Here is a 27,579-nt window from a genome sequence, read left to right on the forward strand (position 1 = left end):
CCTTGTCCCTCTCGTGTACAGTACGGTGCACTTCTGGATCCCAGGTGCTGAGGCCTGAGTGAGTCACACTCCTCAATTCACAGCTGCTTGTCCTTGCAAAGCCCCCTCTTGTTCTGTAGATTATTTACAGCCTCGATTTCCAAACCACATTCTCCAACCCCCCATCCCCATGGCTAAAATAGGTTTCCTATTCCTATGGTTTGTAATCCTGGAAAAAACTTGCACATTCCTCATCAGATTACTAGCCCCTTAAAGCTTAAAAAAACCCACTCACTTCCCCCCACCCCCCCCACCCCCCGCCTTTGGACAGCAGAATCAAGTGGTTGAGTTCATCAAACTCTTACATTCATGGCACTTTATCATCAGGCTGTGCACTGATTGTCTTATTATATTAATTTAAAATGTTTTTTTTCTTGTCTCCAATCCACCCCTATTTTCCGGCTCTCGGGAGGATGGGCAAGGAAAAAATCGATCGTGCAGACTGGCAGGTCGGGGCCCCAGACGACAGGAAGCCAAATGACTGAGACAAGGTGAAGGTTCGTGCAGGTTGGCTTTGAATTCCAAGGGCGAGCGTCTGGGCTGGCCCTCCAGGACTAACAGGGAGACGTCGGGCCCTCCGGATTCTCCCCACACCTCTCTTCCCACAGCCTTCCCCACAGAGGGTCTATGGGCAGCTCTCTCTTCTACCCGCCCCCGCCTCCAGTGGGAAGTCCTCTCTGCCAGCCTGTCACCACCCCCCCTCCAGGTCCACACAAAGGGCAGCCTCCGCCTCCAAGTCTGATGGGGCTCAGTTCTTTGAGTCTGGGCATTCCTGAGCTCTCTTGGAAAACAGACGCTTTTGTTATCCCAGATTCCTCATCTCTCCTCCAAGGCCTCTAATCTGCTGGGGGATGGTGGGGGGGAGCCCAAAACAATGACCTCTGACCCAGCCCCAAAGCTCCCACAGCCCGGTTTCCTGCCGTGTGAACCTCCGGACAGCTGACCTGACACCTGCCCCCCGCGGCCTCTGTCTCAGCTCAAGAACGATGGACATTAAAATATAAAGCCTCAAAAATAACGTTTTTGTTACTTACCAATGTTTTCCATTCCTTTATCCTTCCCAAGCTGTGTGACTTTGGGCAAGTTGCCCTGTGTGCCTCTGCTCTTTGTTTATGAAGTTGGGAGAATAATACAAAGTTTACAGAGCTAATTTGAAAAAAAAAGTAGAGGAGATGATTCATTCAAAGTCTAAACATGACCTGGCCAAGGTAAACATCCAGTGTTGACTCAACTGAGTAAGAAACCGATGCGCAAGTAGAAAATTCAGTTTCCCCAAAGTCATGGGAAATTGTGCACTGCTCCTCCATTGCTGTTATCAATTCCTTGCTCTCTTCACTATTTTCTCCTTGCTCAATGACTCGAGAGCAGAAGACATTTCATCATAAACTCTGACTCAGTGGTGGGACTAAGCGGCCTAAAATCTCCACTGTTTGAGAATTCTGTCCGGGAGAAGAGAAATTTCCAGGGCTTGGGCTCCACGGTGGGAGGGCACTTCCTGTCACCATGGCGTCCCGGTCCACCTGCCCGTTCCAGCACCGCTGCCTCCTCCTCTTCCATCCACTGGAGCCGCTTATCCAGTCCCTGTTGTTGCCTTTCCGGAAGGTGCAAATAACCCCCCTCTTGTCTTCTCTCTTCCAGGTTCTTCACTTCCTGCGGACCCCCGCCTGGCGACCCCCCTCCCCCGATAGGGCCAGTAGGGCCAGTTGAGCACAGCATCAAACCCAGCCTCTCCAGCGTGCACCACGCCTATCTGGACAGGCTCCCAGCCTCCTTCCCAGCACCCCTTCCTGCGATCCCCTGACTTCGCACCAGCCGAATCCATCCAGTCTCTAAAACACACCTCTTTGCACTTATATTCTTGAACTCTAAAACACACCTCTTTGCACTTATATTCTTGAACTTGGAGGTCAATTATTCCGAGTACTTTGGGATTCCACCCCCCCCCCCCAAATTATCTCTGTTTCTTCCCACCTAGAGGACAAGGATGCAATTTTATCAGATTTTACCAAACAAGATTTTAGGTGGAAACGTTTGTAACCTGAGCCATAGAGTTAAGGCTGGAAACCTGTCCAGACCTAAACTGAACCATAAACTCTTCTCACTTTCTGACTTTAAAAATCCTACACCTTGCCCGTAATCCATGATATTTAATACACAATGATGAAGTTTTAAGGTGATGGTGGGGTGGTCCAGAGCCAACGGCCAAGAAAGAATTCTTGAAGACATCTTTGGTGCAAAAAGGTGATTTTATTAAAGCACAGGGACAGGACCTGTGGGCAGGAAGAGCTGTCCTGACAGATAACTGATTATGTACCCTCAGGTTGGGAGGGGGTCAGGGGTAGAGTAAGTCTGCCAGGAATTTTGGAAGCAGGGTTTCCAGGACCTTGAGGGGCTGGTGTTGCTAGGGAAATGCCACTTATCACCGTTTAGTAAAACCTCAGTCATGAGACCCTTCAGATGTAGGGTGGGGTTGCATATGCTTGGAGTATGTTTGCCAGCATGTATCTCAGGGCGGTTAAGACAAAGGAAGTAGACTTGCAGGATCCTGGGGGGGTCAGGGTAATGTTAAGCCAGGGTTCCCTTTGCCCCCAGCGACGTGTCATCATTGAGGCAGCTGACCCCGTAGAGGGAGGTCATTCTATCAGTTTTGAGGATTTGTCGATGGGCTGTAGGCAGTAAGGGAATTTAATTTTTCATTTGCCTTAGTTTCCCACATCATCATGGCAAGCACTTAAACCCCTTTCTTTTGTTCTTGGACAGCCAGGAGTGTTCAAGGAAACACATGTCCCACCTGGGTGGGGGGGGGGGGGGGAGGCTATAACCTGTACTTTGCCCTCAGCTCATCCCACACAGGGTGGCAGAAATCACTATGTCTCAACCACTGCCTACTTTTCCCATTCAGACTCCAACTTTTCCTTGAGCTAGGACTCCTTGGAGGAGAACTTTCTTGCCCAAGGTGACACAGCTAATGAGCGGCAGTTAAATAAAACCTCCAGACTCCCCATCCTCACTTCTGTTACTGACTTGATCCTGCCTGAAAATCGACAGCAAGTTTCTTGTGTTTTAATTAAAAGTAACAGAAGTTTGGTTCCTTTGGTTATAAAGGAAACAGGTTCAGCTTTTGCTGAGATGCTGTCCACCTCTTCATCCCAGATTCAAACCCAGCCTCTGCAACGCAGACCTCACATAGAGATTTTGGTCCCCATTTAGTTTTACTTGAATATTTTCCCTGAATTCGATCATCTCCATTGGCATCTGGGATCCCCGTTCAGACCTCCAGGATTTTCTTTACTCTGGGTGCAAGTGTGAGGCATACGACTTATCCCTAAATCTGCAACTTTAAAATAATATTGCATATGTTTATGTAATATTTGTAGTTCACAAATGTCCTTCACATCAGTGATTCCATTTAGCCCTCCCAGCAAGCCGGTTACGCAGATAGGACACGCATTCCTTGCTCGAATTTGCAATGGAAAAGTGAGGTTCAGACAGGGGACATGACTTGGGCAGTGTCAGAATAGTGTAGACCTAGACCAAAAGTTTGAGTTTTTATTTCAAATCCATTTGTCTCTCCACTCTTAGCTCAATTCCCCATAAAACATGTTTGAGAATGGAGGAAAGTCCCAGAGAGACCACAGGCCTTTTGCATTTAATTTTCATCCACACGTGTTCTTAACCTGCTGACTTCCTTTCCCAAACTTGCTGAGGTCTGGGACTCTCCCCTGGTCTGGGCTGACTGTGGCCCCGAGAATTCCCCAGAGCCAGGCGGCCTGGCACACGGCCGTGTCACTGACCCCAGCTTTCTGCTCCAGGGAGAGCTCTGCTGCTTGGAGGTGAGGGTGGGAGGCAGTGAGAGGAAGGGTGTGTGCTCCCCAAGGCGGTGTTCTTGTCTCTTACTCCAGCTCTAATGGGCTGGGGGAGGGCGTGGGAGAGAGCTCCGTGTCCTGGCACAACTACCGGAACCGAGGAACCTACACGGTTGGAAACCAGGCCCTCCCACCTGCAGATTCTGCAGTCTGTGCCTCAGGCCCTTGCTCCCAGGGAAAGAATAAATATGCTAAATAAAAGATGCCCTTTGTCAACAATCATGCCCTGCGGCCATCACCAATGACGTCCCAGGTCTGTAAGGCTTTGAGAAAATACCTCCCTAGACCTCAGTTTACCCATTTATAAATCAAAAAATCACCTAAATCCTTTCTAAGGCGACATTCTCAGTTTTTTTGTCTCAGCTTTTGAGAGAGATTCTGAGCTCCTCCGAAGCTGAATTGATCAGTTGTTACCCCTAGGCGATTGGGAAGCAAAAGTAAGAATCAAGAAATTCTGTGGATTTTGAGTTCTCCTGTGGCATATAGGTTTTCCAGGCCACAGCTGTATATGTGAGAGCCAGATGCTCAGTAAAGTAGAAAGACTGGCCGGTCCAAGCCACCAGGCCAGGGCCAGACACAGCTACAACCGTACCCCCACAACTGTCTATCCACGTTGCAATCAGATCGGATGCAGAACAGATTCGCTGTTGAGACCACTTGGCTTCTCTATCACCCCTTCGCCTCTGGCACCCTATGAAGGGTCTGAGGGCACCAGAATAACACCAGGACTTGACCTAGAAAACCCCTGCAGTCACCCCAGGACTTGACCTAGAAAACCCCTGCAGTCACACCCAGGGACAAGGTTGGCTCTCTTTCTGCCTAAGATCAAGAGAGGCAGGACGTATTTACATATGCAGTGATATGATGTTTGGAGTTTGCATCAAAATCATTCCGTGTGTCTGTGCAAGGGGGGAGGGCTGGGGGCACATGTGGATGTCGATGAAATTGGCCGGGAAATGTGCTGATCACGGCTGAAGCAAGTAGGAGGTATATGAGATCAATGATACTCTTCGCCCTGCTGCCTGCGTGTGTTTGAGAGTTTCCATAGAAAATATTTAATCAAAGGTAACAAGCTGGGAAGGGGGCTTCTTAAAATTAATGGATAGAAAAGGAATAGCACAGTTAGAGGGTAAATAAAAGAGATGAATGGAGAGGCAAGGGGAAGGAAGAAAGAAGACAGACAAATAGTGGGATTTTTGTGAGTAGTCACTAAGTCCTTACTCTGTGCCAGGCATTTCTAGGTATAAATTCTCACTAACGTTTATTTTAAAAGTCATCGTTATTATGTTCTTTTACAAAGAAGAAACTAATACACATACAAATTAAAATTGCTCAAAATTGCATAGCTAGAAAGAACTCAAAGCCAGTTCTGTTTAAGCCCTAAATCCCAACTTTTGTCCCTGGACACAACAGGCAGGGAGAGAAAGAGACAGCAGCCATAGACAGCGAAGGGTATAGAGTGTAGAAATGGAAACAAATGGGAGACAGAACAAGGCTCAGTGAGTTAGGCATCAGGGACCAGGTTGACAAGAAGCCCTTTCGAAGCCATTCCCAGATCGGTGGGCAGTCGGGGCTGATCCCTCTCCCCCGCCCCAGACTCTGAGGAGGAGGGTTAATCTTGCATCAGGATAAGTTAATAGAAATCTGTGATGCCATCTGGAGCTTGCTGTGAAGGAAACATGAATTCCATAGTTCCATCTCCTACTGGTGCAGGCACCCAGGAGAATCCACGACCTCCCAGACATTTGTGACTAGCCTTGCCACGAACTTCCTGTGTGTGTGTGTGTGTGTGTGTGTGTGTGTGTGTTCAAGCTAAATTATAGCAGAAAGGGAACAGGTGGGGAGGGATGTCTGATTGGCTGTCAGGTTAAGCATCCACTTTGGCTCACCTGGTGATCTCCTGGTCTGGGAGTTCGAGCCCCGTGTTGGGCTCTGTGCTGACAACTCAGAGCCTGGAGCCTGCTTTGCATCCTGTGTCTCCCTGTCTCTGCCCCTCCACCACTCACACTCTATCAAAAATAAATAAGCATTAAAAAATATTTTTTAAAGTTCAATTGCCTGGGTGGGTAAACTAAAATGGGCACCAATCTCAAAATGGCAATTCATATAAACTTAGACTGACTTTTGGTTGACATTAAGGCCAAAGTGAATAATAAAAAATAAAAATGAGTGAACTGATAGTGTTCCAAGGATATTATTAGAGAAAAGAATGCTACCTTGGACTATATTGATTAGTGCACAGTATTCCAAAAAATGTGCTTTATATTGATCGAATCAGACCTGAAATAGCGTTTCTACCTGCGGGCAGACCAAATAAAAATGTAAATTAATACATCAGAGCATGTTCTAAGGAAGAGCGTCAGGATGTAAGCTGGCTTCCAGTAGGTATTTGTTGAATTATGACGCAGGTAGTTAGACGTGCGTGAGGAGGGATAAAGCAGGTGCGGGCCACAACCTCTGAGCCACCTCCAAGGAATAACAGGACAGGAAAGGCCTAACCGCAGAGCCGGCTCAGAAGCCACAGCGGGGGCGGGGCGTGGGGGGGGGGGGGGCGAGCTCCAAGAGCTGAGCATGCGCACAAAAGGTACAACTTGCCCTTCCGGTCACAGCAAAAGCTCGTTAGAAACCCATAAATACGCACTGCGTGAATAAATACAATTAGAACAATGCATCAGGGGCAGGCGCATGCTCCAAGCCAAAGTGTGATGGACCCACCAGCTGCCGGTCAAACAAGTCAATCCAAGCCCAATCTGCTCGTACACAAAGCAAATTTAAGAGGATGCGGCCAGAGCTTCCGGGGCCGGTCCCACTGTCGCTCCGCAGTGGCCCGCTCTCTCTGTTGCGTGAACGGTACGTAGCAGCCCTATGAACTATGCCCCCACTCTGGTGTCGGGTCTCCATCCTTCCACGCGTCTGAGTCAAGAACCGAGCGAGCCGGTAACGCAGAGAAACTAGATGAACTCATGAAGGGAGGCAGAAATGATCTGTCATCTGTCTGCCTCGATTCGGGCCCCCACAGGCCCTTTACGATGCAGCAGGCAGAGTGAACGTTGTAAAAATATTCGGTTAAATCTGACACGGTGTTTTCCCGCTTGCAGGTCCCAAGGCTGCTCAGAGAACGTCCAGAATCCAAATGACCACGAGGCGCCCCGGAGTCGGAGCCCTCGCATCCTCCAGCCGCTCCGGTCTGTTCTGGGTCTTGCCAGCCACCTCCACCCGGCGCTGCCTCTCACTAAGTCTTGCCGTGTCCCAGGTCTCACCTCCCGGGTCCCCTGGATGGAGGGACCCCCTCTGACTCCTCCCGGTTACGCTGTGTGATCTCATCTGTGGTCTTCTTTCCAGGGCTTCTCAAATTCTGCAGCTTTCTTGTTTATTCCATGAAACGAGCATGCATCGATTTATGGTCTACCTACCCATGAGGTGTAAACGGCCTGAGTGCAGCTTACTCTGTCCAGCTTGTCTAAAAGTCACCTGCTTTGATTCATTCGGAGCTTAATAAACACTGGTCGGATGAATAGGCAGACCTCTAGATGTCTTAGAGTAATAGCTCATAGATCTGGTTGGACGCACATAAGCCATTTTACAGATCTGTTGAAAACTATGGACTCCTCACTCTCTAGAAAAATGACGCTGCGCACTACGGTTATAACACCAAGGGGTTCCCGACCCCTCAATACTCTTGCTGTCTATAGCGATGTTAGGTTTGCCTAAAATAGCAGGAACAGAAAATCTTTTCCTCTAAGGACATGAGTTTCATCCAGAAACTGAGAGTGGATGTTCTGGCCAAATATTTTTTCCAGTTCCCAATGTATTCAGAGCCTTTGAAACAAATACAGCTACCCCTAGAAGCTCAGAGTGTCTCTCTGGTCCTGAGCTAGTGGTTCAGGCTACAGCTTGAAAAACTGTAAGTCTGCGGCTGTGCCTGTGGGAGGCCCTACCTGCCCCCACTGAAGGAGACACACACACACATAGGCCTTCTGAGCTCTGAGAGCTAGTGCACAGAAGTAACATTCCGTGCTTGTACGTGTGCTGTGGCATCGAAGTGTGGTGCCCAGGACAGTTCCGTAACTGGTGACTTCGTACAAGCAAAGCTTGTGTAAAAAGCCTCTGTACGCTCCTCTATGCATATGCTAGGGCTTCCTGGGGACCTAGACCAATCAAGGCTCAGCATGCTAAGAACAAGGAGACAATAGTTCGAAAGCATGTCTTTGCTAGAAATCTAAGAAGTAGAATCACACGCACAGCAGATGCGTGGAAATATCTTGTAGGTCAGCAGGAATGCACGAGCAGGCTTTTCTGGTTGATCCTGTTACTCCGCTCTACGAGATCTGTATACTTTCAAATTTCAAATTTCATTTCATTTCAAATTTATAGTTGGTTTATAGCCCAGCATATGGTCAATTTTTGTAAATATTCCATGTGTGCTTTAAAATAATATGTATTCTGCAGTTGTTAGGTGTTCTATATATGTCTGCTAGGTCTAATTTGATAACTGTGCTGATTAAATCTCATATGCCATTATTCATGTTTTTCCTGCTTTTTCTCTTACTAAAAGAAGTATGTTAGAGTTTTCCACTATATGCAGATTTGTATATTTCTCTGTAGAGTTCTGTCAATTTTTAATAACTTTTTTTTTTTCTAGTAGGCTTCACACCCAGCACAGAGCCCAGTTCAGGGCTTGAACTCATAACACTGAGATCAAGACCAGGGCTGAGATTGAGAGTTAGATGCTTAACCAACTGAGCCACGCAGGTGACCCAGTTTCTGTCAATTTTTAATTTATATATTGTTAGTTATGCTATTAGGTGCTTACAAACTTACAGTAATTATATCTTCCTGGTGAATTATATGCTTAATCAGTACGAAAAATTTTTCTAAATCCTTTGTTATCCATTTTGCCTTAAAGTCTACCTTGTCTGTAAACAACATAGCAAATTTTATTTTGGTTTATTTATGCTTAGTAACTTCTACCCTTTACTTTCAAGCATTATTTATCTTTCTGTGTTAGGTGTCTATTTTGTCTCTTCTGTTCTATATCCCATATTCTCTCATTCTAGTTTTCTTTTGAACTATTTGGTATATGTTTATTCCCCCTCCCCCACTCCCATAAGGTTGATGATTATATACACTTTGAACACTCTTTGAGATTACAAAATGCATCCGGGATATATGCATCCAGGATATATATCTGAATATATCATTCAGATTCTATTCATAAATAGTTAATCTGCCTCATTTTACCCTCTTTCTCGGCAATGTAAAGACCTTAGAATTTTATAACACTATATCCAATCTCTTGAATTATATAATTATATGGTATATTACTGTTGTGATTAAACATAGGCATTACCTATCTAAATATATAAAGAAAAAGATGTTGTCCACATTGTCAATCTTCATAATACATTCACCATGATGGTTAATTTTTTGTGTCAACTTGATTGGGCCATGGGGTGCCCATATATTTTGGGTGAACATTATTTCTGAGTGTGTCTGTGAGGGTGTTTCCAGATGAGAGTAACATATATACGTATTTTTTAATTTTTTAAATTTCATTTAAATCCAAGTTAGTTGACATATAGTGTAATAATGGTTCATGAGTAAAATTTAGTGATTCATCACTCAGATGAAAGTAACATTTATTTATTTATTTTGAGAGACAGAGATAGCGTGAGTGGGGGAGGGGCAGAGAGAGGGAGAGAGAGAATCCCAAGCAGGCTCTACACTGTCAGCACAGAGCCCAACGCGGGGCTCGAACCCACAAAACCGTGAGATCATGACCTGAGCCAAAACCAACAGCCAGACGTTCAACCGACTGAGCCACCCAGGTGCTCTGGGAGTAACACTTAAATTGGCAGCATGAGGAAAACAGATTGCTCTCCACAACGTGGGTGGGCCTCATCCTATCTGTTGAAAGTCTAAACATTAAAAAAAAAAAAAAAAAATGGCTGAGTAAGAAAGAATTCTTTCTCTCTGCCTGTCTTCGAGCTGGAGCACCAGTCTTCTGCCTTCAGACTCAGACTAGAACTACATCAGCTGTCCCGGTTCTCAGCCGGCTGATAGCCGATCTTGGGACTTCCCAGCCTCCACAGTCACATGAGCCGATTCCTTATAATAAATCGCCCTCCCTCCCTCTCTGTCTCTCTACCTATACATATATACACAAACATAAATACACCTACATTGATACAGATATCTATATATTTATTTTTTAGATATCTACATATTTAATAGGAGATAAATGTAGATATAAAGAGGGATATATCTATATATTTATCTATATATTTATATTTATTTATATTTATCTCAAAGTGGCTTTGGAATTGGACAATGTGTGGAGACTCGAAGAATCTTGAGGTTCATGATAGAAAAAGCCCAAAATGCCTTACCTCACTGTTGCAGAAACAGAGATATGAAAGGCTGCTTGTGGTAAGGGCTCAGAAGGAGGAACACGTCAAGAGCAACTGGAAGAAGGTTCGTGACCCCTTCCTGGCGCTGCTCCAACCTCTGCTCCCGTTGTCGTATCTGTCCTGTCTTCTTAGCAAAATCTCCCTGCTTCCCTCCCCTAAGAATGTGTGTGATTGTATTTAGTGCCCACTCAGACCATCCGGGGTAATCCCTTTATCCCAAGATCCTTAACTTGATCACATCTGCAAAATCTGCCAGATAAGATAACGTCTGGGTTCCGGGGATTAACACCTGAAATCTTTGGGGGCCATTACTTCAGTTACCACAGGGTCCGGATTTGGGATCAGAACATACTTGAGTGTGAGTCCCAGCTCGACATATTACTCGGCCTGGAACTCGGGGAGCTATTTGTTTTTACTCTGTATTTATATCCTTACTTATAACACGGAGAAAGTATTAACCTTATGGTTATTCTGGTGATGCTTTCATAAGAAAATCTACCTAAATATTCCTGCTACTCAGTAAACAGGGAGTTGATGCAGACTGATGCTCCTCCCTTTCTGTTCCTCGTACTCTGTTCGCTCCTTCCCCTACCCCCCTGATGTCCCCTCTCCCCTCACCACTGCTCTATTTCTTCTATCTTCTCCCCTTCTGGTTCTGCCGCCCCTTCTGAAGCCTGTGTTTCTACTCTGCTCCTGCAGGTCGTGTCCAGAGAGAGGACAAGTTGCCCCAACATAGGCTGGGAGCTGCAGGGACCTCCCAGGCCAGAACTTGGCGTGAACCATTGGTGGAGAGTCCCCTGGAAGAGGTGACACTTCCCAGCTTCCCTTTGTGGCCCCTGACTTGACCTGATGGCACAGGGACAGAGACCAGTGCTTGCTTTTCAGGTAAGGCCACCCGAGGCCAGAGGGGCAATCGCTCCACTTTCTGGGCCTCTGAAAGCCCATATATGAATTCAAGAAGCTAAAATATTCAAGCATTAAAATTTTAGAGGTTTCCGAGTCAATACTTTCTCTTTCCAGTCTTCCCAAGGTGAAATCTGGTCAAATTAAATCACCAAGAGGTCTGGTGGCCTCCTCTTAAAAGATGTGGAAATATGGGGGCACCTGAGTGTCTCAGTCGGCTGAGCATCCTACTCTTGATTTAGGCTCAGGTCATAATCTCACGGTTTGTGGGTTCGAACCACGCGATGGGCTCTGTGCTGACAGCTCAGAGCCTGCTTGGGATTCTCTCTCTCTCTCTCTCTCTCTCTCTCCCTCCCTCTGCCCCTCCCCTGCTTTCTCTCTTCCTCAAAATAAACAAACAAGGAAACAACCCAAAAGATGTGGAGAAATGAAAAGATACAAAGTGTCAAAGGCAGTGAAGATGTTCATCTCATAGTCCCAGATCCCTGCCCAGGTGACAGGCTTTGGCTTGCAGTGTCCCTTCCTTCCCAGGGAGGAGGAAGGCCAGACTCACAGAGGCTCTGGGACATCGCCTTGCTGGGGGGCGGTGGGTCTATGGAGGACGAGTCGGTTAACTCTTGTGGCTGCCACGGGGTCTCCAGCGCCCACAGTTGTGCGTGGACACGGGGGTGCTCCCTGGAACATGAGGGTGGGAATAGTGGACGTCGGCTTCACCTGGGAAAGGGCACGTTCCCCTGCACATGTTGTTTCCTTTGTCTCACTGAACACAAGAATGATCTCTCGGAGCAGATGAGGGTGGGATCTCTGGCAATGGTGGCAGGGCCCCCGAGGACACAGTTTCAGGACCAGCGGCCCTCCTGAAGGCCACAGCCAGCCTGGATCTGAGGCATCCTCAAGGGTAAGGCTGTAGTAGTCATGAACTTGGACAGAAATGTACCAGCAAAATCATCACTCTTCTCAAAATCCAAATACGTGTTGTTAGTGCATTTAAAGAAGTCAAAGAAGTTTTTTTTTTTTTTTTTCTCAACGTTTTTTTTTTTTTATTTATTTTTGGGACAGAGAGAGACAGAGCATGAACGGGGGAGGGGCAGAGAGAGAGGGAGACACAGAATCGGAAACAGGCTCCAGGCTCTGAGCCATCAGCCCAGAGCCTGACGCGGGGCTCGAACTCACGGACCGCGAGATCGTGACCTGGCTGAAGTCGGACGCTTAACCTACTGCGCCACCCAGGCGCCCCTCAAAGAAGTTTTAAAATCAAACAAAAAGTTAGATTTGAAGCCAAGTAACATTTCTTTTTTTTTGAGAGAGAGCAGGAGTGAGTGGGGGAGGGGCAGAGAGAGAGGAAGAGAGAGAGAATCCCAAGCAGGCTCCATGATATCAGCGAGCAGCCCAATGTGGGACTTGATCCCACGAACCGTGCAATCATGACCTGAACCGAAATCAAGAGTCTGACACTTAACCGACTGAGCCACCCAGACGCCCCATGGCCATCCTTTTATAAAAAACGCCAGTCACATTGGATTAGGGGCCCACCTTACTCTAGTATGACCTCAACTTGTTACACTGGCAGCAATCCTATCTTCAAATAAGGCCACATTCTGAGGTCCAGGGGGTTAGGGCTTCAATATATCTTTTGGGGGAACATGATTCAGCCCATAACACCCTATGATCTGGGGCAGATCACTGATCTGCCTTAGGACCCCTCCCTATCATCTGGAGCAGATCATTGCCCCCCACCCCCACCCCAGGACCCCTCCCGATGTCCTGTAAACTGCTCAGTCCTGACTGGGTCACAGAAACAGCGATTGAGACAAACTGATCTGAGTCTCACCCTTTTCTGCCCTAGGCTTTAGCAGACCTGATCTTGGGTCCAGTTCAAGGCCTGGTCAAGCTCTTTAGGACCTGATTAGTATCTCAGGCCTCAGAGAGTTACCTCTGAAGTCTTATTTGATAGAACTGTGTCCCATTATTTTTGATAAAAATATGTAACTAATCTATCAAGAAACCTTTCAGGAACGATCCCAAAGTACTGGCCCAGGTTTTACCTAAGAGGTCAAGAATCAACACCCTGATAGGTGGACTTGGGGTTATGGAGCAAGTTCAATCTGCCAGAAACGTAGTATTTACAGAGTGAAGGATAGGCCCGGAAATTGGGCCGATGTCAAATCTGGAGTGCTCCATAGAATTTCAAATTAAAGGTGTAGGAATTAGGGAGGAACCAAAGCATTTTCAACATAAGAGTGGTGTCAACAAAGTTGATCTCCAGCAGATCATACAACAGAGGCAGAGCGTGGAGGAAGACGGACACAGAAGACTCTGGAAGGAAGGAGACAAGGGATGGACCAAAGCAAAATTCCTGGAAGCAGGTCAGGATGCAGGCTCCGAAGGAGGAGAGAAGGGAAATGGAGCCCTGACATTCATTCCGGTGGACCGGAGACAGGTGCATCCTGGTGTGCGCCCCACACCTTCACTTCTGGTTGCTGGAGGCCCCAACCCAAGGCGCTCGAAAGTTCACGAGGAATGTTGGAACGAGACCTGGGGAGCTGGGGTTTGGGGCCATCGGCCCTACTGATGATCTGTGATGAAGGGTCCTCACCACTCAAGGGAGGGTTACTGTATGATGAGCAAATGTCCCCATGAGAGATGGTGGGGATTTAGTCACAACTGATGAGCCATATGGGAGAAGACCAAGGGGCCTACAACAGGAACCCCGGGTTTGCTCTCATCTCACCATGACCCGCTGGTGACCTCCCTCCAGCCTCAGGTTCCTCGAGCACAAAGAGGAGTGTGTGAATGACTGCTTGCCCGTGTCAGGCGCTGGGCTCAGTCCTGTATCGTTATCAGCACTGCTGAAGCCTAGCAGGTAGACACTATTAATTATGCCCATATTACAGATGAGAAAACTAAGGTTCAGAGACCTGAGCCTTTTCTGCGTCAAGGAGCTGGTCAGTGGTGCACAGGGGTCTTGAACTCAATGGTCTCCGGCACCTCATAGTCACCTCATAGTCTGCGGTTGGGCCATTATTTGGGGGCTGAGAGCGGGGAGAGGCCGGAGAGCCTGGGAGTGCATGTAGGCCTGCGCACCCACCCACCCCCCACCCCCCGGAGGGAGCCTTCTGCTCAGTTGCTGCAAATGTCCTGGGGACCTGCAGGCTGGAACAGGGATCAGCGACCAGGCCAGTTTACAGGCCCCTGAGAAGAGCCGGGAGATCTGAGCCGACGGGAAGCGTGTCTTTCCAGAGAGTTCGCCAGCCTCGGGGTCAGGCGCAGAGGCGCGCGCGGGTGATCCTGGCAGAGGCGGGGCGGAAAGGGCTTATAGCTGAGAAGGAAGGACTTAGCACCTCCGTTCACAGGGGTCTTTAGCCGAGCCGAGCCGAGCCGGCGGGCAAACCGGCGGGAGCAGGTGGGAGAGCGGGTGGGGGCGCCTCTCCACCCAGTCACACGCCTTGCAGCGCCCCCGCCCGGTGTCCGTTAGGGCCTCGCAATGACAGGTGTTTCGGAGGAAGCGGGCAGGTGCTTAACAGAGGGAGACCCCAGCCCAGGGCCGCTCGGGACTCACAGTGTAGGTCGTTCTCTCCCGCGACCGCCCTGCAGGTGTGACCCCACCGACCCCGGCTGCGCCACCTACGCGAACGAGGTCCTCTCCGGGGGACACTCGGGCCCCGCGGCCAGACTGCGTCATTAGGAAACACAGTGTGCCGTGACTACCGATGGAGGTTTGGGACACAGGACCGAGAGGTACCGTCCTCCAGGACTGCGCTTCTCAAACTTTACTCCGCACACGAACCACGTGACGCTCGTTTTTGAAAAAACAGATTCTGATTCAGTGGCGGCAGCTTCACTTCCAGAATGCGGGGAGCACCTAGGGGCGGCCGGTCACTTGGAGAGGGTGGGGACGGCACTTCCCGGTCCCAGAGAGTGGCCTCCGCCGCCACCCGCCCGGACACGTGCGCCAGAACAGGTGCAAGACGTCTCCCGGATGCACCCGGGCTAGCGGAGGGCGGTAGGCGCGAGGGAGGGGCGAGCGGGCAGGGGGAGCGGGGAAGGGGAGGGGAGGAGGATCGTGCAGGGGCAGCGGGGAGGGGACAGGGAGAGTGAGGAGGGGAGGGGGCAGGTGCGTGCGCGTGCGTGCGTGTGTGTGTGTGTGTGTGTGTGTGTGTGTGTGTGCGCGCGCGTGCACGCCGCCCTGCGATTGGAGGGCGCGCCTTCGCCCCGCTCCCGCCGGGCGCTCAAAAGGGGCCGACGCTCCGCGGCAGCGCAGAGCCTCCTGGGCGAGCGCGCACCGGCCATGGCCCCGCAGCTCTGGGCTTCGTGCCTCATCCCCCTGTTCCTGGGAGGCCTCGCTCAGCCGGCCCCGAAACCGCAGACCATGAGGGTGAGTGTCCCGTTGGGGACCCAGCGGACCGCAGCGCCCGACGACTCACCTGGCCTGCGGGGCCTCGTCCGAGGCCGAGGTGTCCGGAGCCCTGCTGAGCGGCCCCCTGCCGGGCGGTGGTGCCACCGCAGGTGGGACCCAGGCTGCCTGGGCGCCGCGCCCCTGGTCTGGAGCTCGTGGGAAAAGAGCTAGCTGATGCCGGGATGCACTCTGGGGCGTCAGGGTCAGGGAACAGGGGCTTCTTTTTCCCGGGGAATAATAAAACACACAAGGCCAGTATTTGTTGGCCCAATGTAATTTTAGGGGACGTGGGCTGGTGAGCAGCGTTTGGGGGTGGGGTGGGGGTCCAAAGCTTGTACCAGAGGAGGAGGATTTGCTCTCAGGTCGCAAAGCTCCTGATGCCCGGAAGTCCCCATACTGGAGGTCACCAGCCACCCTGTAAAACATGTGTGTACGAGCCTTAGGACACAGGGTGGGGACTCCGTAGGTGCCTTGAGGTACCAGCAGATTTGAACTTTAAAACCAGACAAATTCATTCAAAAACAGCCTCACTTGTGGCCTTACACCAGTTACATCCCTTTTTCTTGGCCTCCCCCTCGTCTGTAGAAGGTGGAGAATACCGTGGTAAAGTGCAGAGACCCCCAGAAAACAACCAGAGGGGAGGCCCCCCATGAACAGTCAAGAAAGAAGTCTTGAGACGTTTTCAGTGCAGAAAGGTGGTTTTATTATAGCACAGGGACAGGACCCGGGGACAGGAAGAGCTGCACTGGGGTTGTGAGGAGGGACTGATCACAGGAGGTTGGGGGACAGCATAAGGGTCAGGAATTTGGAAGCAAGGCTTCCAAGACCTTGAGGGGCGAGCTGCTGTTACGATAAGGTTAGTTATTACTGTTTAGTAAGACCTCAGTCCTGAGACCCTCCAGATGTGTATTGATCCGTATGTCTGGTGACGATTGCTAACGTATATGTAGGGGGGTGTTTGTGGTTCGTGAAGTCACACTGACCAGAGCAAAGCTGCAGTGGTAAAACGTGAGAGGAAGTCTCGCAGGAGCTGTAGGAGTGTTACGGTCTACATGCCTCGGGAGCCCTGCCTGGAGACTGCGAGCCACAGCAAAATTCGGCCTTTGTTCGTTCTTCTCCCATCACCTGCAGAGTTTCCGATTCCGCAGGTCTCGGGAGAACCCAGGAACTTCCGTTGCTAATATGTCCCCAGGTGATACTTGTCTAGGTCCGCAAACCACTTTGAGCGCTCTGCCATTGGTCCCTGTGATGTGTAAGATGATGCATATAAAATGCCCAAAGACTGGTAGCTGTTGTAAGACCGTTTCCCCTCTCTGAGAGGACAAGACGCAACCTGTGGGAGGCATCCGGTCTGTGCCAGCCACTACCACCTGGTTGGGTTGGACTCGCAGCGGTAGAAAGCCATCCTCTGAATAAACGGCTGCATTTTAGAGTATCCTGATCCCTTCAGACTGGAGCAGAACTCACCTTGGAGTTGGGAAGGCCCACCCTTCAAGTGTACGGCTTTCTTGGGGTTCTGTATCCCACTTACGGGGTGATATCCACGTGAGAGACAAAAGCCGGGAGTTGTTGAGCCCAGAGGTAAGGTCGCATGAAGGCAAGAGGTGCACGCATCACAGCTCTTAGAATGATTTCAGTGTGTGTGTGTGTGTGTGTGTGTGTGTGTGTGTGTGTGTTACTGTTTATTTTTGAGAGACGGAGAGCATGAGCAGGGGAAGAGCAGAGAGAGAGGGAGACAGATTCCGAAGCAGGCTCCAGGCGCTGAGCTGTCAGCACAGAGCCCGACGTGGGGCTGGAACCCACCAATTGTGAGATCATGACCTGAGCTGAAGTTGGTCACTTAACCCACTGAGCCACCCAGGCACCCCTCCATGTGATGTTTTAAGTTAAGTAGCGAAAAAGGCAACTAGTAGGAAGGGTTTGCGTGGAGCCAAGGCAGAGGCACAGGAACACAGGCGCACGGATGACAGCATCTTAGGGGCTTTCGGAGGCCAGCGTTCCCAGACGTTTGGATCAACGTGTGTGCTCCGGTGTGGACGAACGGGCGGACACCTAGAGAAGGCGCCTGCCCAGGGTCACCTCCTCCTCTAGGACAGTGAGGAAGCAGCTACAGACTCGAGAAGTGGACAGCATGTGGCCTTTCCTTGCGGAAGCTCGTCCATAGGCGGTCCCCTTACTGCTCCAGGCCGTCCTTTATGGACCAGATCCCTGGAGGCTCCCGCTCCATCGTTCTAGAATCCTCTGACTTCTGTGCAGTCTCCGGGGGTCTGACATCTCCTCAGACAAGAGCAGTCCAGCCTGTCACCCGGCCCGGTCTGCCTGGAACACGGCTGCTTGTGGGTGGGCAGCTCCTTCCCCTGTGTCCCATTTCATCCAGGAGCAGTCACGGCTGTCCACAACAGGGGGCAAGAAAGATGAGTTCTGCAGCAGTGGGCACCGCACTGGCAAGGCTCTGGGCACGGCCTCCATGGGACCCAGACGGAGAACACGTTATTGGCCCAGCTCTGGGGGAAGGAAATCACAGTTTAAGAACGTATAGATGAAAAATGGATGTAAAACCGCAGAGGTCTCTTAAGCAAACTCTAGAAGGGCTGGGATGACTGGAGCATGGTGTTGGCGTGCAGTGTCAGAGCACAGGGGACACTCGTACTGATCTTCCAGGGACGGCCAGAGCGTCACACGTGCACACACACACATACACACATGTTCGTGTGCACATACATACATGTGTGCATGCATGCAGACATATACACACGTGCATTCACATGCATGCACACACGTGCACATAAATGCACATGTGTGTGCCTACACATATGTGCATGCGCATATATACACATGCACACACGTACAAACATACACACATGCACATACAGGCACTTTTTTTTTTAAAGATTTTATTTTCAAATAATCTCTACACCTGAGGCACCTGGGTGACTCAGTCGGTTAAGCCTCTAACTTCAGCTCAGGTCCTGATCTCATGGCTCATGAGTTCAAGCCCCATGTCGGGCTCTGTGGTGACAGCTCAGAGCCTGGAGCCTGCTTCAGATTCTATTTCTCCCTCTCTCTCTGCCCCTCCCCCACTCATGCTCTGTCTCTCTTTCTCTCTCTCTCCTTCAAAAGTAAGTAAACATTTTTTAAAAATTAAATAATCTCTACACCAAATGTGGGGCTCAAACTCACACCCCCAAGATCAAGAGTCACGTGCTCTACCGACAAAGCCAGACAGCCCCCCCACACACACACAAAAAGGAATGTCACTTACAAGACACACATTCTACTGGTGGCCTCGCCATAACTAAAAATATTGCTGGAAAAAGTGTCCTCAGTTCTTAGACTTCCACGGTACTACATGAAAGACCATCAAGCACTTTGCAAAAGTCCACGGGTGTTGGGGATCATTGTTTGTGTCAATATCATCTCATTATGGTGTTTTTGTTACATTCCAGATGGATTGCTATACGGGGGTGACAGGCACCATCTACGAGTACGGTGCCCTCACGCTCAGTGACGGGGACTACATCCAGTTCAAGCAGTACGCGGGCAAGGTCGTCCTCTTCGTCAACGTGGCCTCCTACTGTGGCTTGACAGCTCAGTATCCTGGTAAGAACTCGTGTTTCAATTCTTTTGGAACCAGCTTTGTCAGATGGCCACATCCTAATTCCAGAGGTTTTCCCAATTTGCCGTTGGGGGAGGGGGTGGTGATCACATGCGTCCGTCCCCCTCAGTCCTGCCACCACTCTACTCCTTGGGGGCCAACAGAATTATCTCCAGATCTGAGAAATAAGATTCTCCCGAAGATGCAGTCAGAGGCCAGGAACGTACCTGTCACCAAACGAGGTGGTTTGTTCCTCGACGCCCTGAGGTAGAACATTTACTGTGGGGAACCATGGGGCTCCTCAGTAAGAAGGTGCTGGAAAGAACTTATTTGAGAATCTGGGCTTGTGTTAGGTGCTCTGGGGCAGAATTCAAGGGGTGGAAGCTTTGCCCTGAACTGGATGCTGTCAGGAAGTGAAGAAGTGGGGACAGTTCTGTGACAATGATTAAGATACACCTTCATAGGGGCGCCTGAGGGGCTCAGTCGGTTAAGCGTCCAACTTCGGCTCAGGTCATGATCTCGCGGTCCGTGAGTTCAAGCCCCGCATCGGGCTCTGTGCTGACAGCTCAGAGCCTGGAGCCCGTTTCAGATTCTGTGTCTCCCTCTCTCTCTGCCTCTCCCCCACTCATGCTCTGTCTCTCTCTGTCTCAAAAATAAAATAAAACATTTAAAAAAATTTAAAAAAAAGATACGCCTTCATAGGGGCACCTGGGGGGCTCAGTCGGTTAAGTGTCCGACTTCAGCTCAGGTCATGATCTCACTGTTCACGAGTTCGAGCCCTGTGTCGGGCTCTGTACTGACAGCTCAGGGCCTGGAGCCTGCTTCAGATTGTGTGTGTGTGTGTCTCTCTCTCTCTGCCCCTCCCCCACTCATGCTCTGTCCTTCTCTCTCAAAAATATACAAACATTAAAAAAAAAAAAATTGTGGGGCGCCTGGGTGGCTCAGTCGGTTAAGCGTCCGACTTCGGCTCAGGTCATGATCTCACGGTCCGTGAGTTCAAGCCCCGCGTCGGGCTCTGTGCTGACAGCTCAGAGCCTGGAGCCTGTTTCAGATTCTGTGTCTCCCTCTCTCTCTGCCCCTCCCTCGTTCATGCTGTGTCTCTCTCTGTCTCAAAAATAAATAAACATTAAATAAATAAATTAATTAATTAATTAATTAATTTAAAAAAATTGTCTCAGTAGATCCTATCTATGAGGTAGGAGGATAAAATAAGGCTAAAACTGTAGCCAGTGAAGAAGCAGAAGTCCCTTACATTGACAAGAATAGGGAAATTTGGGGCATTTTTGCGATTTGGACAGGGTTCATGTTTTGTCTGTGTGACAATGTGATTATGGAGCGGTCTTGTTTTGTCTTAAGTCCTCGTGGTCCCGTGTTGTGCGACACTGATGTCCTGTGTAACTGTACCAGGGAAACGCCAAGCCGTGGCTGGACTCCCAGGCCAGAGCCTGGCTTTCAGGGGCCGCCTCTGTCTTTCTTGCCCGCTGGTGACAACAGCAGAGAGGACTGATCTCTGATCTTTTGGAAAACACTCGTGTTCCACGGCACTGCCACAGAAGAGGGAGATGTGGTTTTCTAAGCGATGATCTTTGGTGTGGTGGCCGTTTGGGAAGATGCTGTATCTCTCCAAACCTGGCCCGACCTTCTGCCACGCCTGAGGTGGATTCTTTCTTTCCGTGAGCTCCTGGGGAAGACTCTGGGTTCCCTGTTGGTCCAGACGTGGTTATTTAAAGTTTTAGATGGATTGCAGTAGAGATAAATGCAGTTTCTGACACACCAAGAATTTTTCTGCCTTTTTAAAATGCTTGTTTTCAAGGTTAATTCAAAAGGTTAAGTGCACCAAACGCTACAAAGAACGGAATCAAAATAATACACGAACAGCTTTTAAGAAGAATGTCCCACATGTTGACATGTCCACATTGGTATCTATTCAACTGATCAAAAACAAATTTCCTGGGCGCCCAGCCTGGGCGGCTTAGTCGGTTGGTTAAGCGTCCGACTCTTGATTTCGGCTCAGGTCGCAATCCCGTGGTGTGTGAGATCGAGCCCCATGCTGTCAGTGTGGAGCCTGCTTGGGATTCTCTCTCTTTCCCTCTCTCTGCCCCTTCCCTGCTCCCTCTCTCTCTCTCTCTCTCTGTCTCTCAAAATAAATAAATTTTTAAAAATTTTTAAATAGAAAGTCCCATCGATTTGTCCTTTTTTCTTTTTATTCCCATCAATTTGTCTTAATGAAACTTCAATAATAAGAAATCCAAGAACTTTCTCTTTTTTTTTTTTTAAGTTTTAATTTAAGTAATCTCTATACCCCATGTGGGGCTTGAACTCACAACCCCAAGATCAAGAGTCTCACACACTTCTGACTGAGCCAGCCAGGCGCCCCCAGGAATTTTCTCTTTTAACACCACTTAAATTTAAGTACATTTTGCAACCTCATCTCTAAGATACGTGGTTCACTATATTTTGATATTTTATTTTATTTTATTTTATTTTATTTTATTGTTTAATGTTTATTTTGAGAAAGAGAGAGAGAGAGTGCAAGTGGGGAGGGGCAGAGAGAGGGAGACACAGAATCCAAAGCAGGCTCCAGGCTCTGAGCTGTCGGCACAGAGCCCGACTCAGGGCTTGAACTCACAAAGCATGAGATCATGACCTGAGCTGAAGGCAGATTCTTAACTGACTGAGCCACCAGGTGCCCCTAAATTTTGATATTTTAAAATTAATACTTAGCAGGTGCTATGGTCTGAATGTTTGTGTCCCCCCAAAATTATATGTTGAAATCCTAATGCCCAATATGATGCTGATAGGAGATGGGGCCTTCAGGAGGTACTGAGGTCATGAGAGTGGAGCCCCCATGGAGGGATTAGACCCCACAGAACACCCAACCCTTGCACCGTGGGGGGACACAGGGAAAAGGTCACAAGGGTGGGACCCCCATGGAGGGATTAGACCCCACGGAACGCCCAGCCCTTGCACCGTGGGGGGACACAGGGAGAAGGTCACGAGGGTGGGGCCCCCATGGAGGGATTAGACCCCACGGAACGCCCAACTCTTGCACCGTGGGGGACACAGGGAGAAGGTCACGAGGGTGGAGCCCCCATGGAGGGATTAGACCCCACGGAACGCCCAGCCCTTGCACCGTGGGGGGACACAGGGAGAAGGTCATGAGGGTGAGGCCCCCATGGAGGGATTAGACCCCACGGAACACCCAACCCTTGCACCGTGGGGGGACACAGGGAGAAGGTCACGAGGGTGGAGCCCCCATGGAGGGATTAGACCCCACAGAACGCCCAGCCCTTGCACTGTGGGGGGGACACAGGGAGAAGCCGGGCAGTGTGCAGTCTGTAGAGTAGAGAGTCTTTGCCAGAAACCACCACAACGGCACCATGACCTCCGGCTTCCAGTTTTCAGTTCTGTGAGCAATACACCGTTATTGTTCATCAGCTTCTAGGTCTATGGTATTTTGTTACAGCAGCCTACAAGGGCTAACACGGACGGGGCTGCTTGATTTAGGCAAAATTATATGAATTTTATAATTATATCTAATATATATTATAATTATATGTATATAATTATATAATGTACATAATTTAATTAAATATAATATTTAAAATAAATTATATAGTTATATGTAACATAAAAGTATATTATATATATTATAATTAGTTAATTTTCAAAGAACCACAAAAAAAAATGGTTCACATTCACCAAGGGACTCTAAAGACTTTTTAAATTTAGTGGTGAAATTGTGTATAAAAAGATACTCTCAAAAGCACAGATTATGGAAAGATCTTACATTTAAAATAGTTTGGGGGGGGTCACTTTATATTTATTATTTTTTTATGTACAATTGGCCCTAGGAAAAACCCTGAAAAGCTACAGACTAAATTTTTACTTAATTTTTACAACACCTCAGGATCTAATTATAAGAGCCTAAATAACAGTTTAATATCACTTAGCAAGTAGCAATTTTCTCCCTTCAAACAGTTAAATTGGAAACAATATAGTAAGTTTAAAAGTTATGACGTTTAGGGGTGCCTGGCTGGCTCAGTTGGTAGAGCCTGTGACCTTGATCTCAGGGTCATGAGTTCAAGCCCCACACTGGGCATGAAGCCTACTTAAATTAAAAAAGCAAAAACAAAGTTGTGATGTATAAACAGCAATTCCGTGGAATGAGAATCTGCTTTTAAATGTTCAGTTTTAATTTAAATTTGTTCTGAAAAGGGACTGTATTCACAACATTTAAAATGTAAAAGATACAAAAGGCTTTAACAGTGCAAACATCCACATTTCTTTCTTTTTGGGAAACCACTGTTATCCGTTTAGGGTGTAGACTTTCATAAACCTCTAATGTCTATGCAGGCAGATACCTCTCTCCTGTAGAAATACACGAATACGCACGTGCAGTCCCGCACCTTGCTTTTTCACATAATCAAGCATCTTGGATGTTATTGTGTATCAGTGCGTGATGAGTTTCCTCATCTACTCGAAGGCATAGTTTCCACTCTGTTGCTGCGATATAATTTATTAAACTAGCGCATGAGAATCGTAAAGAGCGTCTCATTCACACTTTACTCCAGATGGGGAAATTGAGAGAGTTAAAGGAATCCGCCGAAGCATTAGAGCCAGGATCGGCTAGGTGTTTCTGCCACAGGAAGGGACTGTTCTTGAGGGTTAAAGACAAAGGTGAGTACGGACGGTCGCTGAAGAAACATACACAAACAGGAAGGCACTGTCACTTAAGAAGAGGTTTTGGGGGGAGGCAGCCGCGGCAGAGCCCAGGGCGGAGTCTGCGTGGACTGACTGGCACTGGTAATGCGGACCGAATACGTGGGGACTGAGAGTGGCTGACGATGAGATGCTGGCAGGGTCTGGACACAAGTCAGCAGCTTCTGGCAGCAGGAGAGCACAGGAGTTTGTGGTCTGGAATCCCCGTGAGCGTTCCAAGGCAGCAGAGTAAACAAGAGGGGAGAGAATGCTCTGGAACCAGGCTCTGAATTTCTGCGCCCAGGTGACAGTACCCGAGAGTGCTCCTGGGAGGAGGCCTGGGCATCAGGTGTGTGGTCATGGGGCATCGTGGGGGGTGAGTAGCTTGTCCATTTTGTTTGCCTTTGCCTTGAAAATTTTTGGCCAGTCAGTCAGTCTACCACTAAGGAAGGGGGCAGTGGCATTTAAATCTTACTTCCACTCAGAATCACACAGGCCCCCGCCCCTGCCCCTTTCCTCACCCCTGCCCCACAGGGCTAACCGACCTGTGCTTTCTAACAAGCACCCCCACTGGATGACGCAGCAGAGCCACTTACGGGAACCACCACACAAGAACAATGGCCGCTGTTTGGGTCTGTTTCTGGAAACTTCCGTTCCGGCTTCTTGCTCTGCCTCCTCAGTCTCTGTGACCTTGAACTTCTCGCTCATAGTCCTCAGTTTATTCATATGATCAATGGATCCATCCAGTGGTCTTTCCCTGTGCAGGGTGGCCTGCAGGCCAGTCTGCCCATGCTGCTGTCTTCCCACAGAACTGAACGCACTTCAGGACGAGCTGAAGCACTATGGCGTGGTCGTGCTGGGCTTTCCGTGCAACCAGTTTGGAAAACAAGAACCAGGAAAGAACTCAGAGATCCTTTCTGGGCTCAAGTGAGTGCCTGCTGGGACCCTGCAGAGACCCTGCCAGGATTTCCCTTCCTCCTTCTGCCTGGAGGCCGGCTTCCTCTGGAAACTTCCAGGGTGGGTGGTGGATCGTTGGGTCCAAAAACATCATTGTGAAGCTTTGCGTGCAAACTTGCCTGCTGGCCGTGCTCAAGCATTCGCTCTGCCTTGAGCTCCTTGATAATGACATGAGGGGAATGTCCAATGGAAAAGAAGTACGGGACGACGGCAGGAATGTGGGCAATAAAAATGAATCGGGATCCTGACCTTAAAATATGCCTTCCAGTTTTCTTGGAAGTCTCTACTGGCTCCATAAAGCATGATGTCCTGACTCCCAGAGACCTCTCTTTCCTCACCTTCCCTGTCTTCCGTGTCTCCCTCTTTATCCTAACTTTTGTGGTAGAGTTATGGTGGCCTTCGCCATCCCTCCTTGTCCTAACTTGCGCCCTCTTGGGAACACGCTGGTTCATTGCAGGTATGTGCGTCCAGGTGGCGGCTTCGTCCCCAGCTTTCAGCTCTTTGAGAAAGGGGATGTGAATGGAGAAAACGAACAGAAGGTCTTTACCTTCCTGAAGGTGAGTGCCCACACACCTGGCAGGCGTTGGTCATAGGCAGAGATGCCCCGAAAGCATGGGGCTCGTTTTGGATCGAGGTTGGACTCCTTGGAAAGAAATGCCTAGATAAGTTCAACAATCATGGCAATGTCCACGGTGAGGCTCGAGCTTCAACTACAGGAAACGTAACCTGTGACAGTCCTGATGTGGACCAGCGCCCCTTACTGAAGGGTAGCGATTCACTCTTCGGTGGTCGTTTATGGAATCCCCATAGGTGTGAGGATCTCTGCCCACTGGGAGCCCAAAAGTGCTAATAGGGCCCAGCCCTTCCCTGGAGGCTCCTCTCCAGTCAGGGAGACGGACATGGAATTCATGGAATTCATAACGTAGAGTGCGTATGGCAACTTGTCTTAGCGTCACCGAGTCTTAGAACCACCCAGGTTCTCTTAGGCCACAGGTTCCCACATGCTGGTCTGCCAAACAAGTCTGGTCCCCGTTGAAATTTTCACCCATCCATTGCAAACTGAAGAAAAAAAAAAAGGCAATGTGGGGAGTTTTTCGCAAAGCTCAGCTCCTTGAATCTAAAAAACCATCATTTATTCTGATATTAAATTATTTGTTAAATCCTATAAATTGCCATTTCTGTTGCTCAAAAATGGTGATGCTATTGATATTTCTTCGACCTAATCCTTTCAAAGTCTGCTAATTTTAAATTTTACAGTTAGGTAGACTTTTGATTTTTCTTACTGTCAAAATAAATGTGGGTTATTCTACATTCATCTCCGGAAAATAGTTATTAAACCTTTACCACCCTATGCAGCCCCAAACTCTGGGAACCGCAACTCTAAACCGAACCATTTCTCTTTTCGGGTAAGAAAACCAAAGCTATAGAAATGGTAGGACTTGGCAAAGAAAACAGAAGCTATTATTTTACTGAAGCACCATGATATAACCATGGGAGAGGCAGACTGGGAAGGGAGGAGTATTTTCTGTCATACTGTCTAGCTCTTGGTTGTTGTACTGGTGATGTTGCATTGAAATGTGTGGTTCACTGGGGGCACGTGGATGGTGGGTACTCTGGGGCTCCAGATAAAACTGGACCTTACAGAAGCACGGGGGAAAAAAAAACTTTTCTCTTTTTCATCTCTCTGCTCCAGAACTCCTGCCCTCCGACCTCGGATCTTTTGGGCTCACCAGACCAGCTGTTCTGGGAGCCCATGAAGGTCCACGACATCCGCTGGAACTTTGAGAAGTTCCTGGTGGGGCCCAACGGGGTCCCTGTCATGCGCTGGTTCCACAAGGCTCCCATCAGCACCGTCAGATCGGACATCCTGGAGTACCTGAAGCAGCTATAAACCAAGTAGAAAGGCCCAGAGGCCGTCAGAAAAAGCCACCTGCCTCCCACCTGAAGGACGTGGTTGAACACTGGGTCCATCTTTGCTCCACATGCCTTCCTACCCAGCGTCCCTGTGACCCCGCCATCCTGGATGTGCGTGCGTGTTGGTGTGCGTGTGTTCGTGCGTGTGCTTGAGAACAAGGCAACGAAAACCTATCTCCCCAGCTCTCTGCTCCCCGAATATCAGGTTTTTTCCACTGCATTGCAAAGGAAAAGCAGATTTCCGGGTAGATGGCTCAGACTACCAAATATCCCTGAAAAAGGTGATCCCCAGGAGTTCTGGCATCTGTCCTTCCCCATCCTGGAGGTTTGAAGAAAGCAGGAACTGGCAGTGAGACCCTCAAGACCCCCTTCATAACCTCTCCTGTCCTTGAAGATAGCCCTGGGGTGGAAGCTCTTCCTCTCCCAAGTGAGGCCTTCTGTCCCCCACACCCTGCACACTCCTACAGGGCCTCTGAAGTCCGGGTGAGGGTGGAAACCTGGGGTCCCTGAAGGAAGGCAACTCCCTGATGGGGGCCCCCGGCCCCTCTGGGTTGGACCTACCCAAGCTTCCTTGGCCCCTGTCCCTTAGTGGTTCCAGGGCAGGGATGTCCCTTCATTCTGAAGTTGGGGCTTTGTCCTCACCCTGAGCCTCCCCCGCCACACACATACCTCTTCTCATCACTGACTCAAATAAAGGAAATTCTGCAGCAGAGTTGGTTTCCCGAGGTGTCTCCCCGCTCCCGGATTACATCCCTGCACCCTCAGTATTTTGTATTTCCCACATGCACTCTGGATGCT

General features: G+C 49.2%; 1 protein-coding gene across 2 annotated transcripts; it reads left to right on the plus strand.

The window, feature by feature from the left end:
• The first annotated feature begins 10,365 nt into the window (after positions 1-10,365).
• GPX6 (glutathione peroxidase 6) lies at positions 10,366-27,493 on the plus strand. 2 transcript variants are annotated; one of them, XM_053904838.1, is made up of 5 exons: positions 10,366-11,200; positions 19,061-19,214; positions 24,720-24,837; positions 25,325-25,424; positions 26,561-27,493. In XM_053904838.1, the coding sequence occupies exons 1-5, from the start codon at positions 11,165-11,167 to the stop codon at positions 26,756-26,758; spliced, it is 606 nt and encodes a 201-aa protein (XP_053760813.1). In that variant the 5' UTR covers positions 10,366-11,164; the 3' UTR covers positions 26,759-27,493. The 2 variants fall into 2 exon arrangements, with proteins under 2 accessions (XP_053760813.1, XP_019292665.1); XM_019437120.2 differs by lacking the exon at positions 10,366-11,200 and adding an exon at positions 15,424-15,593.
• The last annotated feature ends 86 nt before the right edge of the window (positions 27,494-27,579 follow it).

The sequence above is a fragment of the Panthera pardus genome, unplaced genomic scaffold, assembly GCF_024362965.1.
Source record: "Panthera pardus isolate Hobbes unplaced genomic scaffold, ASM2436296v1 HiC_scaffold_17, whole genome shotgun sequence".
Lineage (NCBI taxonomy): Eukaryota > Metazoa > Chordata > Mammalia > Carnivora > Felidae > Panthera > Panthera pardus.

Excerpts from the sequence above, each read along its gene's own strand:
- GPX6 (XM_019437120.2), top strand. The coding sequence starts at position 15,507 with ATGGCCCCGCAGCTCTGGGCTTCGTGCCTCATCCCCCTGTTCCTGGGA. Across the intron at positions 19,215-24,719 it reads CTTGACAGCTCAGTATCCTG|AACTGAACGCACTTCAGGAC; the intron begins GTAAGAACTCGT and ends GTCTTCCCACAG. Across the intron at positions 24,838-25,324 it reads GAGATCCTTTCTGGGCTCAA|GTATGTGCGTCCAGGTGGCG; the intron begins GTGAGTGCCTGC and ends GGTTCATTGCAG.